The sequence below is a fragment of the Bombus pyrosoma genome, linkage group LG9, assembly GCF_014825855.1.
Source record: "Bombus pyrosoma isolate SC7728 linkage group LG9, ASM1482585v1, whole genome shotgun sequence".
NCBI classification, from domain to species: domain Eukaryota; kingdom Metazoa; phylum Arthropoda; class Insecta; order Hymenoptera; family Apidae; genus Bombus; species Bombus pyrosoma.
Genome location: NC_057778.1, coordinates 13,397,143 through 13,414,238, shown reverse-complemented (window position 1 = coordinate 13,414,238; position 17,096 = coordinate 13,397,143). Strand labels below are relative to the sequence as shown.

General features: G+C 30.0%; 5 protein-coding genes and 1 long non-coding RNA gene across 19 annotated transcripts in view; 2 read left to right on the top strand and 4 right to left on the bottom strand.

Moving 5' to 3' along the window:
• Positions 1-2,899, bottom strand: part of LOC122570977 (nuclear receptor corepressor 2-like) — a 65,153-nt gene extending 62,254 nt beyond the window's left edge. For 3 of the 12 annotated variants that reach the window (XM_043734073.1, XM_043734068.1, XM_043734069.1), the window contains exon 1: positions 995-2,420. The gene's annotated coding sequence lies outside the window, so the exon portion shown is untranslated. Of the gene's footprint in view, positions 1-994; positions 2,422-2,493; positions 2,631-2,650 lie in introns of those variants that run through there. The other 9 variants (XM_043734064.1, XM_043734070.1, XM_043734065.1 and 6 more) reach the window with 8 other exon arrangements.
• Positions 2,900-3,412: 513 nt separating this feature from the next.
• LOC122570984 lies at positions 3,413-7,557 on the bottom strand. The gene is made up of 3 exons (XR_006317929.1): positions 5,208-7,557; positions 4,559-4,655; positions 3,413-4,482 (listed from the first exon to the last, which is right to left on the bottom strand). It is a non-coding gene; the product is annotated as an uncharacterized LOC122570984 (long non-coding RNA).
• A 750-nt stretch (positions 7,558-8,307) lies between these two features.
• On the bottom strand, positions 8,308-10,007 carry LOC122570669 (39S ribosomal protein L44, mitochondrial). The gene is made up of 5 exons (XM_043733278.1): positions 9,654-10,007; positions 9,219-9,585; positions 8,983-9,067; positions 8,604-8,907; positions 8,308-8,535 (listed from the first exon to the last, which is right to left on the bottom strand). The coding sequence occupies exons 1-5, from the start codon at positions 9,712-9,714 to the stop codon at positions 8,411-8,413; spliced, it is 942 nt and encodes a 313-aa protein (XP_043589213.1). The 5' UTR covers positions 9,715-10,007; the 3' UTR covers positions 8,308-8,410.
• A 1,019-nt stretch (positions 10,008-11,026) lies between these two features.
• On the top strand, positions 11,027-12,662 carry LOC122570670 (vacuolar protein sorting-associated protein 37B). The gene is made up of 4 exons (XM_043733279.1): positions 11,027-11,480; positions 11,576-11,747; positions 11,849-11,931; positions 12,134-12,662. Exons 1-4 carry the CDS (start codon positions 11,349-11,351, stop codon positions 12,398-12,400), a joined length of 654 nt encoding a protein of 217 aa, XP_043589214.1. The 5' UTR covers positions 11,027-11,348; the 3' UTR covers positions 12,401-12,662.
• Positions 12,663-12,716: 54 nt separating this feature from the next.
• LOC122570671 (dnaJ homolog subfamily C member 30, mitochondrial-like) lies at positions 12,717-14,308 on the bottom strand. 3 transcript variants are annotated; one of them, XM_043733280.1, is made up of 2 exons: positions 14,248-14,308; positions 12,717-13,600 (listed from the first exon to the last, which is right to left on the bottom strand). In XM_043733280.1, the coding sequence occupies exon 2, from the start codon at positions 13,456-13,458 to the stop codon at positions 12,808-12,810; it is 651 nt and encodes a 216-aa protein (XP_043589215.1). In that variant the 5' UTR covers positions 13,459-13,600; positions 14,248-14,308; the 3' UTR covers positions 12,717-12,807. The 3 variants fall into 3 exon arrangements, with proteins under 3 accessions (XP_043589215.1, XP_043589218.1, XP_043589217.1); XM_043733283.1 differs by having other exon boundaries at positions 14,235-14,252; XM_043733282.1 differs by lacking the exon at positions 14,248-14,308 and adding an exon at positions 13,975-14,057.
• Positions 14,309-14,521: 213 nt separating this feature from the next.
• Positions 14,522-16,947, top strand: LOC122571264 (WASH complex subunit 1-like). The gene is made up of 4 exons (XM_043734832.1): positions 14,522-14,979; positions 15,056-15,185; positions 15,269-15,824; positions 15,938-16,947. Exons 1-4 carry the CDS (start codon positions 14,958-14,960, stop codon positions 16,790-16,792), a joined length of 1,563 nt encoding a protein of 520 aa, XP_043590767.1. The 5' UTR covers positions 14,522-14,957; the 3' UTR covers positions 16,793-16,947.
• The last annotated feature ends 149 nt before the right edge of the window (positions 16,948-17,096 follow it).

Below are 17,096 nucleotides of genomic sequence, written 5' to 3'. Positions count from 1 at the left end.
TAATTTATTTCAAGAATTAAAAATAACATAAGAGAAATTCTATTATTCGTATTCTAAAATTTAAAAAATCTAAGATTAAAAAGATTATATGAAAAAATTAAATGTAAAAAGAAGAAAATTTCAAAAACAAATTAGAAAAAAAACAATAGATCTCGTTTACAATTCGAAAATTCGAAGAAAATTCAAGGCGAGTATTTATTGAAATATCAATACCGCAGCATCGAACTGTTCTACCCGATCAAAGTACTTTGCAGATAACTGATAAGGTACTTGATTCTCGTATAGTTCACTTACATAACTGTAGGCGTGTACTCAAAATTAGATAGTCGACATCCTCAGTCGCGATTTTTAGCTCACTTTTCGAATAAGCAATAAAATTTTGTAAAGCTCCATTCGCAGAGAATCGACTCAATTCAGTGGAATTACATGCATATGTGTAAGGTTAAGAGAAACCGTTGTATCACAAAGTGGAAAGTCTTCAACTTGAATCGATTTAAAAATAGAATTAAACCTAAATGTCACTAACATTGAATAAAAGAAGTAACAGGAGTGTAGTAAAGCGAAGAATCGTTTAGAATCACTTCTTCTCCAACACATATGCTGGAACAAGGAAAATCAAAGAAATTGATCAGTGTTTAAATAAATGAAAACATTCCTTTAACCAAAGATTTTCGCAATTATCAGAAGAACTACCATTTTTTTATCACTTAACTAAAACGTTATAAATCACAATGACTAGTCTAATTAAAACGTAATATGGTTGTTCACGAGAGAAGAAACGTTACGGAAAACAAAGATTGATATAATGCAAACGAACGAGACACGTCATCATAGGTTCAACAGTTGCGATCATGAGTTCGCTTGTTCCCCAGGCGGTAAACGTTTCACGAAAGAAAGGGTTGATCGTGTTATAATTCATCCATTCACTATATCGATAATATTTCTTTTTACATTTTCATTTTTCGGACATATAACAATTATATAACATACGTACGATTTTGTTCGTTAATTAATCACACGCTGCACGTTGTTATCTCTTCAAGTTCACACGAAAAGTGGTCGGAATAAGATATCGCCTATTATTAGATTCGCTATTTCAGGATCTTGAATACTCTTCAGCACTCTCACCACTGCTCCGGGACATCATTATAAAATGCGATTCTCGTGTATCAAAGGAAAGAACTTTGCGAGGAACACTTGTGTTGCAATATATCACGAAAACACACAGAAGTTCGTTGAGACGACACTTTTTTAAAAATCGTCGCAGGCAAAAAGAAACACGAGTACACGAATCTAAATACGCAGGTAGCCAGAAAATAGAAGTAATACACTCGGTCGGTAACTTCTAAACACCATGGAGCACCACTTAAGCACGGTTATTCTTGAAAATCTTAGAACACAGGTTAAAATATGCGTGAACGGCGACAAGACTTGTTTGGGAACTGCAAGAAGAAACATGAACGAGAGAACATGTATAATTGCGCCCGAAGGGCCGAAGAACAAGTGAAACAAATAAAACTACCACGGCACGGATAAAATGAATCGATGAGAACGACCAACGAATGAACGAACGACCGATTAGAACGCACTTAAATGTTGCAGATGAACATTACGAGCGACGTATACGGACAGCACATATTACGGAATCGTTTCCAGCTACAATGCTATCAGAATGCATGGATTTCACTATTGTACACTTCGTAATACCACTATATAACTGTTTAGGCTTAGATACAGGTGCAGATGTATTCGTTCTCTCTCTTTTTCTATTATCTCCTTGTTTATCTTATATCAAGAATAAACAGAATAAATATGAAAAGGAAGAGGTGGTAGAAAAAGGTAGACAGGGGAGAGGAAGAAAGGATAGAATGTGGTTTATAATATAAACGAACATTATAAAATTAATAGTATATGTAAGAGACTAATTAAATGTATCATACAAAGGAGTATCACTTTAAAAGGATATTATTCAAATCAGATTAATTCTAAGGAAATTTTCACAAATAAATACTGAAGCATTTTTGAAGAAATCAAATCTAGCTTCCGAAGAAAAAAATATTGCCAATACAAATGTTGAAACTTCACTAAAAATTACTCATATATACATATGGTGTTCCCAATGCACAGATAATTCATTTCGAATATTCCGGTACAAAATCAAAAATAGTATTCTATCCGAAAATGAGAAGAATAAATCTGAAGAAAAGAGTGGAAGAAAGGTGGAGGAGAAGAAACGATAGAACGTACTATGCAATAAGAATTAACAGTATATGTACACAAATTCAAGCATAGCTATACAAGAGAATAAGGATAAATTACACACATTTACGTATATTGTTGAAAGAAAGGAAGATAAAAGAAAAGGATTGTGTATGTGTGGTCGTGTACGAATGTATGTACATATACATGCGCACGCGCGCTCGTATATGTGTATGCGTGTATATGTAGATATGCGCATATGTGTATAAGAGAAAGAAAAAAAGAAAAAAGAACCTGAGAGACTACGTTTAGGCAATATTTTCTTCTACACCAACATTTCTTTTCGTCGATCACTAGTTATTTAAGAGTTTCTTACACTCCGTCGAGGAGCGTTCAACACGGCCGGGGAATGTATCGGTTAGTTTCACCACACACATTTCTCTTCTCTTACCCGAAACTAGTCCGTGCGTATATTCCAGTTGCGGCAACCTATGGTGATTAAAAAAAGCACTCGCGTCTCACATTCGCGACCCCAACGATAAGGGTAAGTCGAAAATCGTACGGTCAGTCCAACGTTTTCAGGGCCGCCAGGTTAACGTCACGAAATCCACCGACACAACCATAGATCCCAAACGGTGGACGGACGGACGTAAGGACGGACGGCTGGCTGGCAGCAGGCAAGGCGGAATCACAGAGAGGTTCGGGGGGAGGGGCATTGAATGCGGCGGGGTGAGGGTAAAGTTTCTGGGCGAGGGGCAGGTGGGGTTATAAGGGGACGGGGACGTGCGAGACAAAGTGGGGGGAAAACGAACGAGAACGAGCGAGCAACCGAACCGACTGACGACGTAGCGTCGCGGGGGACGGAGGTCTACGCTAGCTCAGGACCGTTTCATTCTGGTCCCCTCAGTGCCACTACTTCTCGTTGAACACACATTTTTCCCTTTCTTCCTCATTTTTTTAATGTATATTATTATATCGTTGGATCTTAGATCTGTAAGGTAATATAGACAGAATTTTAAATGTAGTAAATTAATGGAAAGTATGAAAAGTTTATTTTAGATAATAACGGCATGTTGGAAAGAGAGATACATGTATACAACCCTAAAGATCTCCGCGACTTAAAGCTGATAGTTTAGAAACGTATTAACTATAATGTTGTAAGGTTTTACAATGTGTTGTATGAAATTGTTTGTTTGGTAAGTTCGTAGGATTCACAACACCAGAACTATAAAATTTATGCTAAAGAAATTTAAGTTGAAGGTATATAAAAAAAAATATAAATTTTGTTATCATACGAACTGGAATCCTCAATTATGCATATACATACATACATAATCTTATGATCATTCAAATTCCTAAAAATATATTGTCGATCTATGAAATTTCCATGAAAAATTATGGATTAGTTATTATAATCACTAATAACTCTAGTGTTAACTTACATATGTATGTATAACAAAACGCTGATCTATGCAAAACACTGTTGTATGTATGTATGTATGTATGTGTGGATAAAAACTGCTTTTAATTGACAATTAAATGTAACTGAGAAGAAACACTGGAAAAAGTATCATTATTTAACAAAAACGTTTGATCTCATATCTTGATAAAAAAATTAAAAAATGTTAGATGTTAGATCGAATGTTCAACTTCATCTTTCTATCATGAATTTATTATTTCTGTCCGACTATCATTTATTATGATATTTATAAAAATTTTTCTTTCTATGGCAAGAAACTAAGTAGTCCAGTAGCGTATATACATTATATTTACATTTTTTTTTTCAAATTTTATTGTTTACTATTATATATTTCATTATTTGTGCTATTCGATATTTTGCGATATTTTATTGCGCGTTCTTTAATCTAGGTTTTCACTTGGAATTCGGAATTTTTATTAACTAAATAGATAATACATTAGTACCTATTTAATACGTTTAGTAAAAATGAAAAAGGCAATAGGAAATATACTATGCCATACAAATACTTTAGATTTTTTATTGATATAAAATGATTCGATGTAAAGTACGATGAGGAGTAAAAGATGATTATTCGAATGCGGATGATTTTAATTCTAAATAAAAAGTAGCATTATAGCTATAATAGTAGTAACTTTTAATCTTTAACATACACATCAAATTTCCTTTCTTACATATTTAACTAAAACATATATTCAAGAATATCTACATTTTACAATGTAACATTGAACATTCGTCTTCGAAATTTTTCATTCTTTAAGAAAGTTACACGTAGTCAGAATCTTCCCAATCATTTTACTAAAATCCTGAAATAGAAAATGACAAATCTCTGCAATTAAACCAATAACAAGAATATGAAGAGTTTATTATCAAATATCGTACCTTACATCATTTATTATCATCAATTCAAATAAGTGCAAGAAATTCTTCTTTTCTTAAAAATCATTGATAATTGCTCTTATCTAACTATACTTCAATCCTGAAAAAATAGTCATATCAGCAGCAGTTGGTGTGTTAATTTCTACTAATAATAAAATTCGACTTTCAAAAGCGTAGGTGCAAGTAAGTTAAGAGCGATGTATACGGCACTGTATCGGGCACAAGCAAACTCGCTGCCTTTGCGGCCGGGTAGAAGGGAAGAGAAGGGTTGGGTAGAGGGAAGAGCAGAGAAATGAAGTGGAGGGGCCGGGAGGGGCTGTGAATAGTACGGGTAGGGATGTCGGCCGTTGTCGGAGGAGGGTATATGGTTGATCCTGGCCGCGCACATATGAAGGTATGAGAGAGACGGGTAGAGCGTGTGAACGAGCAAAAAGGAACGGAACAGTGCAAGAGCCCGGCAACGATGCATTACTGGCATACGCATGGCAACGTCGCAAAAGGCTTCATGGACGCCAAGCAATCCACCAACACACAAGTGTACGGAGAACGGCAGACCAGAGAAGGAAAGAATCCCGTTTTACTGAGTTGAAGGAGATAGAAAGAAAGGGGAGGAGGGGGGGGGGGCAAATACACGAGAGAATGAGAGATCTACCGAGTCTTAAACAGGCTACGAAGTTTTCCACTGATCTCTTGAGATTTCAGAAAAACGTTTGACATATTCTAAATACATACGTGTATTTGTATATGTACGCGTACGAAATAGTTTCGTTTCACTAACTTACTTCACGCATATAATATACGTTGTATTGCATACTCGAATGTATTATTATCCATACATTATATCATTTCTCTTATGCCAATATCGCGAATGTACGATTCGATAGATTATAGAAGTTCGCGATTAAATATAAAATAGATAGAATGATGAATCAAGTAGAGTATAATCACTGTTGTCATACTACGTTTGTTGTGCCACGTCCAGCATTTTATATAATTTATAGAGTTGAGATTTGAAGAAGACATTAAGTTCGCTTCATTACCGAAAAATAAAAAATTTGTACATTCATCATTTTGGCATAAGGATTTCATCATTTATTATACATTTCCTATTATTGTGGTGTGTTTCGGTTTCGAACTTTACCATATTACAACATGGAAACATATAATAATTATGAGAATAGTTTATATATATAATAAATAAATTGCATGTTAATAAAACGAAACTATGTAATAAAATATATTAGTAATCTTATAGATTGCGGATGTTTGAGCTTTTATGGGAAATTTAAAGATGCAAAAATGCATGTACAGGATGCATATATAAATGTAAAAATAAATAAAATATTCGAAAAAGTAGTCGTCATAATATTTAGTGGAAGGATCAAACCTTTGCTTAGATTTCATATCATTGAATGTGTTCATAAAAATATGAATTTACATAAACACCCATAATCTATTTATAACTTCAAAATCTTTGAATCTAAAAAATGAATTATTTATCTTGTAATCCAGAATTTACAGTAATGCTTATACCACACAGGCTTATAATGCAACTTAAAATTGATGAAAATATACTTTAAAGTACATAAATAAATCTAAAAACTTGCAAGTTTGGAAAACAAGAAAACGATGAACTATTTCATACTGCAAATTTAAAATTTGTTTCGAAATAAACGAAATATGTAATATGGTATATCTGTAAAACCAAGCCCAAACATCAAGAATCCAGGGGCGTAGACTACACAAATTGGTTTCTTTACATATTATTCCTTCATTATCGATATAACCGATTTTAATGCTGAATCATCGTTTCTCCCTGTTTTATTTCGTTAAATACGAATACACATTGTCGCGATGTGTTTAAAATATTTCTCGAATCGATACATTACGCTCCTTATAACGAGAAATAATAACAGAAGTGGAACTGTAAAACAATAACACTGATTACTCGATGGCGAAAGGGTGTGGCAACGCCATTGAGTCGTTACACGCAGGAATAGAGCAAGTAGTGGGATAATACGTGCGATTGCGTATATTTGTGTGCGCGCACGCGTACATATATATATGTATGTAAGTGAATAAGCGAGAAAGAAAGAAAGAAAGAACGATGCCACGTGGAAAGGAGAAAGAAACTGACTGAAGTGCAAAAGAAATAGAGAGAATAAGAAGCGAGATGACCGTAAAAAAAGAGCAACAAAAATGAAGAGAGAAAGAGAAAGAGAGAGATGGTAGAAGTGGCGGAAACTCAGAGCGGTGGAGTGCGGATGGGGACAAGGATGAACCACCTTAAAGGGGATAGCATGAATCATAAGTAATCAATATTATACCTACGACCGATATAGAAAAATTTTGGGCGATATTTAACTTCTATACCACCTAAATAAATTGCTATTTTAAAATTTAATTTCATTTCTGAAATGTTACTTGTGATTATAATAATTAAGTATCTTTGATTTGAAAAATATGTTCTGAAATAATATGGCCGTTTCCTTTACTGCCATCTTCACATATATACCGAGGATATGTATGCTGTTTGTATTAAATTTAAAATATTCTTTCGTCTGTAATTTCATATTCTTATATACATATTTTTAATCAATTGCAAAATATATATATAGTACATATGTAGTCATATTATTCCATGATCTGAATCGTTTTCTTTAAATAGAATTGGAATTCATATTTACGGAAAATGTAAAATATTTATTATAATTCTTAAATTATGATTTATGTATATAGGAATGTCTTTAATAATAAGTTGCTTTATTTTGATGTAAAATAACAACCATGGTATAAATCGGTATGAAATAATATTAGTAATAGAAGTTAGTAGAATATATGATTAGAATCGTGTAAAAATAATTCGTATGTTAATCCTCATTTTTATAAAGAAATGAAGAATGTGAACTATTTTGTATATTCTTTTGTATTGTAATCAACTTTCTGGTTGTAATAGTAGCTATGCGCTGAATTTATGAGAAGTTTGTAAAATAAAAATAATATTAAAACAAGAAAGTATAAAATAATTTAAAAATAATTTATTAATTTTTGATAATTTTATCGTTTACATGCATATGTTAGTTTTTTAATATTTTGATCATATGAGAAACTATACTATAAATTTTCGTAATATTATCAACTAGCGATTAATAAAAATCATACCATAAGCATGAGACGATTTCAGCTATTTCACTATAAGCAAAATTTTGTCATATAATACGGACGCTGCTAATACCGTTATGCAGTTTTTCCCCACATACATACTTACGTAGTTGATTGCGTTCACAAAATATTCTTAAAAATAGAGTAATATAATATACAAGAATAAAAAAATTTATGTTTTGTATAATGATATTGATTTGTATATAATTGTCATGTTTGTTAACTTCTTTTCAAAACAATATATTTTTAATATTACTTTCATGAAATTTTTACTGCAAGCAATTTCAAATATTTCTGTATATTTTTATTTGATATGAAGTTATCCTTTTTCTTTTATAAAATGGTAGTCGTGTTCAATGCATGTTAAATATGTTCAGTATTATATAAAAGTGAAACTGATTCAAACATGTATTTGATTGTATGATGCTTGATATAATTTCTTTAAGTCTTATATTAGTATTTTATCTACTTTTATTACCTATAATTTTTTGAAACTATATTTCTTGTTTAATACTTTCATTAACTTACTTAAATAAATTATTCAATACATTTTATTTTTGCAGTAATAATATATCAGTAGGACGACATTATTGTAAAACAAGGGTTAATTATATTTTGTATGTACATATATACATTTATAATTAATATTATTTAACGTTCTACAAATTTGGTATACAAATTTGGTAACTGTTTTCAAGCAGACATATTTATTTCTTCGTTAAATCGTAGCGGTTGATTTGTGTGGCATAATCCATATATCTGAGCTAATATATTAATAGCAGCTACATCTCTTGCTTCTGAAATGGTTTGTCCGAAACCTACAAATGTAATTAATTAATTATTTGTTATAAGATACTTGTGGCTTTCAAGTATTTAAAAATATTACCTGAACCTAAATATTCTTTGTTTGCATAAATTCCAACATGATAGGCAGCTAAAAGTGTATTTCTTCCAGTTTGTCCAATAAGTCTTGCTTCTATAGGTGTTTTCTTCTCTGTAGAAATTACATCATTTAACATTTCGAATGGTTTAGTTGGACACCATATTTCAGTTAGATCTTTGCTTGCTAATCCTACTATCAAAAAATCTCTGACAAAAGCACTTGTGTGATCAATATTAACGCTTTCAGCAAGAGCTCCCACAAGTGCTGTAAATGTTTGTGCCAATGTTTCTTGGGACACAGGATGTTCCTAAATAATATATAATAAAGTTATTAGTTTATAATAGAACAATGAATTACTAAAATAGTTAAGTTATATACAAACACTAGTTAAAATAATGTCTTTTGTTCCAATATGTAAAGCTGCTGTAGCTAACATCTCTTGAGACATAAGATAGTCATGAAGTGCCCTACAATATAATTGAATATATCAGGAATGAATTTAGAAATTCAAATCTACATTTTATATAACATGAAAATTTTGTTTTTTGATTATAGCTGATACATTTTTTATAATACTTATGTGTATACACAAACATATATCATACAGTTTATACATACATAATACCAATTTCAGGAAGACGTGGTAAACTTTTATTTAAATATTTCTTTACAACTGCTGAAGTTATTTCTCTCCCTTTTTTAACATATTCTTCGTTATGTTCCACATCTAGTTTAGGATCCTCTATTCCCATATTTTCCTGCTTTTTTAATTCATCAAGGATATATGATTTGTGTATAAATGCTTGATTCAATTTCTCAGTATCGAATTTTTCTGAAAGTCTTTGATTAAATGCATATATTTCTGCATTTCTATTCCACTCAATAAAATTACTACGTTTTGGTTCAGGTTGAGGTGGTAACCTCTTTTTTCTTCGGGTTATTTCAAATTGAGTTGGAGCAACCCATCGATGAATATATCTGCAAACTATATTTGAAATTAAGACATTATATACTCAATTTCTCATACATTAGAATTTTTATCCATATATTTACCTCCATAATTTACATACTTTATGCTCGTAAGACTTTGGAAACATAATTGTAACCTATTCATATTTTTATTTTATAAGGAATATAATTGAGTTTTTATCAAAATATAAGTTTTCACTTTAAATGAGAATTGTTTCTATTAATATTATAAATGCAGATTAAAATATTAAAATTGTTCATTTATTTTAATATTGTTTACAATATACTACAATTACAACCATAGAAATATAAGAATAGAATACGTCAGTACGTAAGAAAGAGAACGCTGCATAGAGGCCGTCCAACTCCTATTGAAGGGGATGATATCGCCATTTTGATGTATCTTAATTCCCTTATTAACCGTATGGTTCTAGTACTACCATGAAACTGCCTTAACGCGAATACGCATTTAGTGATCTAAGCTGCTTTACAATGGGCGACAGAAACTGTCACTAGGCTGTCATATATCAGAATAGAAAAGTTAGACAGGTAGAAAGAAAACAGAAACGTCTATACGATCGTGATTGTGTTTGCGAGAAAAGTGTATATGGTACAGATGTTTCGTGTATGTATTGTGCTGAATTGCAGTAGTAAATATAAATACAACAAAAAATATTCGTTATTTAAAATCTCCAAAAATGTGGATTTAAAAAAAAAAAATAATTGCAAGCCATTTCTGAAATAACACAATTAAAATTACTATAACCGATACGTCAAAAACATTTTAAAGACAAGTATATAATAAGAAAAAATGCGATTCAAAGATACAATTATTGCAACATACTGTCTGCGAAATTAGTATTGTTTTGTGTATGTTTATGTTGTTATATAATAAATACAAAATATTGAATGCATATATAAAAAATTTTTCATTTATTTTAAATACTAATTTTTTCATTGTTTAATTTAGATAAATTATCTTTTACTATATTAAGGGGTAAGAAATCTTTTTTCATTAACTCTAACTCGAAGATGCAATCTGATATTTCCATTTTTATAAAACTAGCTTTATTTTGTTCTTTCTTGTAAACAAAATTCAGTTTTGTAGTGTTTATTTTTTACCTAATAACTGTTTCATTTATTCTAAAATGTTTTCAATAAATAAATTTCCAACAAAATTTGCCTCCGATGATTAAGTACCTCCTTTGGTTTTGAAATTTGAAAATGGTTATTTTGCGCCAAATAACGCATTGGTCGCGATCATCCTACTATGCTTTTGGCTACGTCACTGATGTGACGCATGCGCACTGAAAAAATTGTATGATAGCGCCATGCAACTTGTACGGGAATATAACAAAATGATGACGTCCCCACCACTAAAAATTGGACGAGTTGCCAAACTTGTATATAAGTCCGTGATTTTTACATTGAGTCGTGTATCTATTAACTTGTTATTCTACAGTGATTTCAAGTGATATCATAATACCTATAAATTGTGTCATTAATTGAAACGCATATTTTTATAAAATTTACGCGATTAAAATTGTATTAAATTTTGATAATTATATTTAATAATAATCGATTTCACATTATAACTAAATTAATAAAATTTTTTTATGTGGAAAGGTCAATCAATGTATTTTTATATTAACCAGTGTGTATAACAAAATGTTGATTCTGTGTAATATAATTAAATAAATCGACAACAATTCTGCTTAAAAAATAAAATTTAATTCATGAACATTACCATAACTCCGCGAAACTGATTAATATTAAATAATGTTTAAATCAAATCAGGAACCAGATATACCTGCAGCACTAGGTCTGTTATCACATTTAACAAACGATGAACTGAAGGAATTATTAAACGATGATTCAAAATTTGAAGATATTGTAAAAGATGTAAAGCAGGTAATTAAATTGTTACTAGGGGTATTTTACGTTTGCAATCTATAATTTTTCTATGTGTGGAATTTTATGTAATTCACATCTTTTCTTTCTATCAGTTTAAGAATTTAGAAACTGAAAAGGAATTATTAATGGCAAGTAACACATCTCTGGCAGAGTTTAATTTATCAAAACAACCAGAATTACAAGAGGGTAAACAAATATTAAAGGAACTTAGTGAAAAGGGAAGTAGATTATGCATGAGCGTAAAAGAAAAATTGGATGAGATAAGTATGTATTCTTTCTTTTTCCCTGTACATTTACTAGTTACATATTCTATATAATATATAAATAATAACTAATACTTATTATATTTTTTCCAATATTTACAGAAAATAAGTCTGGGGAAATGACTGCTGATACTGCATTAGATTTATTGCAAACAGCAGCAGCGGAAATTGAAGAAGAATCAGAAGTATGACTTAATACTATTATAATTATTAATACATTGCCATTCTCATATTTCATTTTGTTAATTTTTATTATATTTATATTTCTTCTTTTATCATTCTTTTCAGAAAGATTTATGCGAAACTCATTTGTTTGGCAATGTATTAAAATTCTTGAACATAATTTGTGATTTCTACAAAGTAATATTTGTATTTTTTAATATACAGACCATAGCGGAAAAATTTCTGGCTGGAGATATGGAAGTAGATGAATTTTTAGAACAATTTTTATCACGTCGAAAATTAATGCATCTACGTAAAGTTAAAGTAGATAAATTGAGAGAGTTAATAAGAAAATCACATACTGCTGCTGGTCCTGGATATCCAATAGCTAGTAATTTTAGAAGTCTAGCTCCTGCTATTCCTTATCCAGCTGGACCTGTTTCAATGCCAATGCCTGTACCATCTGGTTTTCCACATTTTAAACCATACTAAGTTACATTTATCACAATACAGCATTGTATTCCAATCAGTTAAGTTTTTAAATATTGAATTTTCTTTAATGCATAAGAAACACGTAATTTTAATTAACAATATTTTTAAGCGATTAACGCATATGATACATCAAAATATTTGTAACATTCAATAGATAATATAATTAAGATAATTTACAACTAATCTATTAGATTTTGTAATGTTATTGTGATATATTAAAATAGATTCGTTTTCTGAAATAAATATGTTAAAATATATAATATAAACTGTACATGTTTTTGATATTGGGGTTAATGAAATAAACATGTAAATGTTATTATGTTCCACATAGACATATTTTTCATCATAATTTTCTTCTTATATTGTGTTCTTTATATAAATGAAGACTAATTTTAAACATACAATTGTTATTTATTTCTACGCTTCTGTTCAGCTCTAAATTCCTCATATTTCCTATTATTTATGCGTTCATGAATGAAGATTATTAATGTTATCAATATTATTAGAATTATTATAACAAGTAGATCTGGACTTTTGTTTGCAGCCTCCAGAATTTTCATATATTCCTCTTGTCTTTTTTTTGCTGATATATTCTTTTGAAATGTACGACTATAATGTTGCTGTATCCACTCATCAAAATTAAAAATATTCCTAGGTTGACTTTTATATAGTTGGATGTTTTTTGGTTTAAACCTCTCATATTTTTTATTGTTCAAAGTCTGCAAATCCTGATTAATTAGTTGAGTTCTATCATATTGTTTGCGTGTTTCATATTTACTAAGTACATCATATGCATTTGAAATTTCATGAAACATTTCTTTTGCAGATTCACTTTTATTCTTGTCAGGATGATATTTTAACGTCAATTCATAATATGCAGACTTTATTTCATTATAAGTTGCAGTTGGTTGCAATCCCAACGTCTCATAATGCGTTTTAGTCTTCGTAGCTAGATTTGCCATTGCAGGTAGTGATAATATAGATTGTTTTACACATTTAAACAGAACTCTTTTATTTCCATCTATAAAAAAGTAATGAATAAGCATATTCTTAAACATTTAGTCTTTATTACTAGTTTATTATAAGTTTATTTTCATATATCGTCAACAGTAAAGATTATTTTATAAATTTATGTACACTTTGTCATATTTTATAGCAAAATATTTCATGTTTTGTTAAAAGATTGGTATAATCTATAACCTACAAAGAAAAAAAAGAGTAGTTAACTAAATGTTAAAAGTATATTAGAAATTGTGAGTAAAACATTATTATGTATTAATATTAATAAATTTTCATATTAACTAACGAACATAACCATTGTCTAAATATATAAATATATCTATATTCAGTAGCATTTGCTGTACACAAGAGTATGTTATTATCATATATTACAGTAATCGATATTAATTTGATTAGATCTCTTTAAATTTATGGCATGTTATGTATAATTTATATAATATGATATATTTATGGCATTATGTATAATTTATTTGTAATGTTTTATTTTTAGACAATTTTTATGAAATATAATTTCTAACAAATTGATATTGAAAGACCTTCATGCATGGACTTACAAAACTAGACGGAGTATCGGTAGTTATCAAAAATGTTATAATCTAGATAAATAGTCAGGTACAAATTGTTACATGGATTTTTTGATAAAAAGATAAATTGTTGTTATCGGTAAATTATGATATATATCTTCAGTATTAAATAAATAATCTCTTTGTTTTGTTACATGCATTTATTTAAATAACATTAATTAACTAATTTAATGAAATTTTATGATGCATGAAATAATTTCAAAATTTGTAATTAATTATAAAATACAAACATTTTAATCTTACCGCTTTAAAGACTAATAATAAACGAACAAAAGATTATTTGAATATTGTTTAGTAATTAAAGTAAACAACACTTTTTTATTAGAATTGAGCAGATTACAAGTAAATATATATGCAATAAGTAAATATATATGTATATAATATATAATCTGTGTTATTAAATATAGATTATTGTGACGTAAAATAGATCTAAATATAAAATAGAATATCAGAATTTTATAACATTTAAATGTTGCGTCAAAAATAATACAACAGATTCGCGATCATTTTCATGGTATCAAGGCAGATACACAATAGTTTTATCATTGAGATGCTGGCATAACGAATGTTTATTTATTCCATAATATCAAATATTTTTTATGGCATAAAAAATGTAAATAATATATTATTCTCTTTTATATAAAATTAGACCATTGCATTCTATTTAGTTGTCACTTACATGAACACTTCGTAAAAATAATTGATGGCAGATCTACGTGTAAATCTACATGTAAACTTTCCAAAACAAGTATTAAATTTATTTTGATTATCATAAGATTGTGTGGATCAGGTTAACTGATGATGATAAGTGTATTAAAAATTTAATCTATGTAAAATGTTTTGTATATGGCTAAATGTCAACGTAATTATGTGTGTGTATTATGCTGCAATGGAACATAATATGATTTTTTATTGAGTTAAGAAAATATACATATTATTAAAAAACATTAATTATGCCAAACCGAACTGAAATTGGTAAATAAATTAATTTATATAGATAAAAGGAGAAATATAAAAAAATAAACATATTTTATATAAATTTTATATTTAGGTGTTATTCCTGATAATTTAAGGCACGAGGAAACCATAGTTCAAATAGCAGAAGCTCTCGACAATCTAGATTCTGCTGTTAATTATATATTTGAATCTATTGATAAAAGGCTTCTTCAAAATGGTCAAAGGTACTTTTCTTCCATATTACTAAATATTTTAGGAATTAAAATTTTTTTAATTTATACAAAAATGTTAATACATTTTTTTGTAGATTGTCAAATGTTAAAGATAGAGCTACAAAACTTCAAGATCGATTAAAATATTTACAAACTAACTTAAATTTAAAAGCTGTAAAGATGTTTTCTGCTGCAAGGTATCCTGCTAGTCACACATACAAAGAATATGAATTGGCTATACCACCTCAGTGTGATGATATCAATAAGATACCAAAAGTTTACAAATGTTCTGTACCTATAAGAGATATTCCTGAAACATATCTATCTTCTAATTGCAAAACAGAAGATGGCCAATATGTATCAAATAATAATCTGCAAGAAAAGCTACAATTTTATCATGTTCGATCTAAATCTAATAAAGAACTTTATATAGATAACAATGAAGTGACATTCCCTTTTGAATTATCTTCGATCAATTCTCTATTGTTCAGTAGTATGGACAATCCATATAGGATATCTACTAAACAGACTTCCCACAAATTAAATGACAAACAGCAAATAGAAGATGCGCCAGATTCAATTATACAACCATGGTTATCATCAGAAATGGATTTATCTAGTAGTTATCTATATACACCAACCTTAGGAGAGGTAGGATCTTTTATTAAAATTTAATCTTAATATTGTTTAATTACAATATATTACTTATAAAATGTAAAGAAGGATACAGAACATATCGTCACATGAAATATTCTATCACGCAGGTGCCACAGATAAATGTGCCACTAACACTTCCGGATCTGCCTGGAATTGTAGACGATGAAAAATTCGTTTTAGACTTTAATTCTCAAAGTCCTATTGCACCTTCCTCAGCAGTAACCACTCCTACCGTTCGGCTTGATCTACCAACTCCAACATCAACAATAGACGAGAAGGATTCGAGTACAAAATATGACCGAACTATCCCAAACTTACCTGGCTTTGCCGATACCGATTTCTCAAAAGATTCTACTGAGCCTGCTCCACCACCTCCTCCTCCGCCCTTGATCGCGTCAGACACGTCGACTTCTGCTTCTTCGAACTCTAAGACCGACAGCCGTTCCTCATTAGTCTCATCGTTGTTAGATCCATCGATACCACCGCCGCCGCCACCGCCACTACCACCACCACCTCCTTCTCCTCCACCGCCTCCACCGCCACTGCCTCCAGCTGAATCCAAAACAACCATTCCTGAATCTCAAACTAAAGATTCGAACAAAAAGAAAATTGTCAAGGATCTGAATAAAGCAATCAAACCGGACGTCAGATCTAATTTAATGGAAGCTATTCGCAATGCTGGTGGTATAGGAAGGGCTAAACTGAGACATACTGTACCACCAGAGGAAAAAGAAGGAAACCGTTGGTCCTCTGCATCCGTTGGAGGAGATTTAATGGCTGATTTGCACGCAAAATTAGCACTCAGAAGGAAGGGAATCGCTGGGTCCGGAGGTAGTGCTCTCGAAAGAATGTCCAGCTTGATTCCTCCTCCTCCTAAACCAAGCGATGCAGTTGCGTCAGATAGAAATTCGGCCACCAGCGAGTACGACTCTCAACCAGATACCGATGATTGGGACGAGTAACGCTACTCGATATTGTTAATTATGTACAGTTTCTAATTCAAATTTCATTCACTTATCATATTTAATATTTCATGTATAGTTCCATTCATAAATTATTGGAAACTTATTTGAAAAATTTATAACAAAATAGAATTTATGTTATAAAATAATCTAATTTTGTAAAACATGTTAGTAATATTTGTTAATTGCGTATATACATATATTATGAAAAAAAGATCTAAAATTATACATAAAACCTTGAATTCATTATTTTTAATAATTATATTTCAAATTCATGTTTTGTAATTTTTATCAACGATTTCAT

What these genes read in the sequence shown, in the direction of transcription:
- LOC122570670 (XM_043733279.1), top strand. Translation starts at nt 11,349, where the DNA reads ATGTTTAAATCAAATCAGGAACCAGATATACCTGCAGCACTAGGTCTG. An exon ending in AGAAAAATTGGATGAGATAA is followed by an intron (nt 11,748 to 11,848) that starts GTATGTATTCTT and finishes CAATATTTACAG; the next exon opens with AAAATAAGTCTGGGGAAATG. An exon ending in AAATTGAAGAAGAATCAGAA is followed by an intron (nt 11,932 to 12,133) that starts GTATGACTTAAT and finishes TTTAATATACAG; the next exon opens with ACCATAGCGGAAAAATTTCT.
- LOC122570671 (XM_043733280.1), bottom strand. Translation starts at nt 13,458, where the DNA reads ATGTTTAAGAATATGCTTATTCATTACTTTTTTATAGATGGAAATAAA.
- LOC122571264 (XM_043734832.1), top strand. Translation starts at nt 14,958, where the DNA reads ATGCCAAACCGAACTGAAATTG. An exon ending in CTTCTTCAAAATGGTCAAAG is followed by an intron (nt 15,186 to 15,268) that starts GTACTTTTCTTC and finishes ATTTTTTTGTAG; the next exon opens with ATTGTCAAATGTTAAAGATA. An exon ending in ATACACCAACCTTAGGAGAG is followed by an intron (nt 15,825 to 15,937) that starts GTAGGATCTTTT and finishes TCTATCACGCAG; the next exon opens with GTGCCACAGATAAATGTGCC.
- LOC122570669 (XM_043733278.1), bottom strand. Translation starts at nt 9,714, where the DNA reads ATGAATAGGTTACAATTATGTTTCCAAAGTCTTACGAGCATAAAGTAT. An exon ending in AAAGTATGTAAATTATGGAG is followed by an intron (nt 9,586 to 9,653) that starts GTAAATATATGG and finishes TTTCAAATATAG; the next exon opens with TTTGCAGATATATTCATCGA. An exon ending in CTTCCTGAAATTGGTATTAT is followed by an intron (nt 9,068 to 9,218) that starts GTATGTATAAAC and finishes ATTATATTGTAG; the next exon opens with GGCACTTCATGACTATCTTA.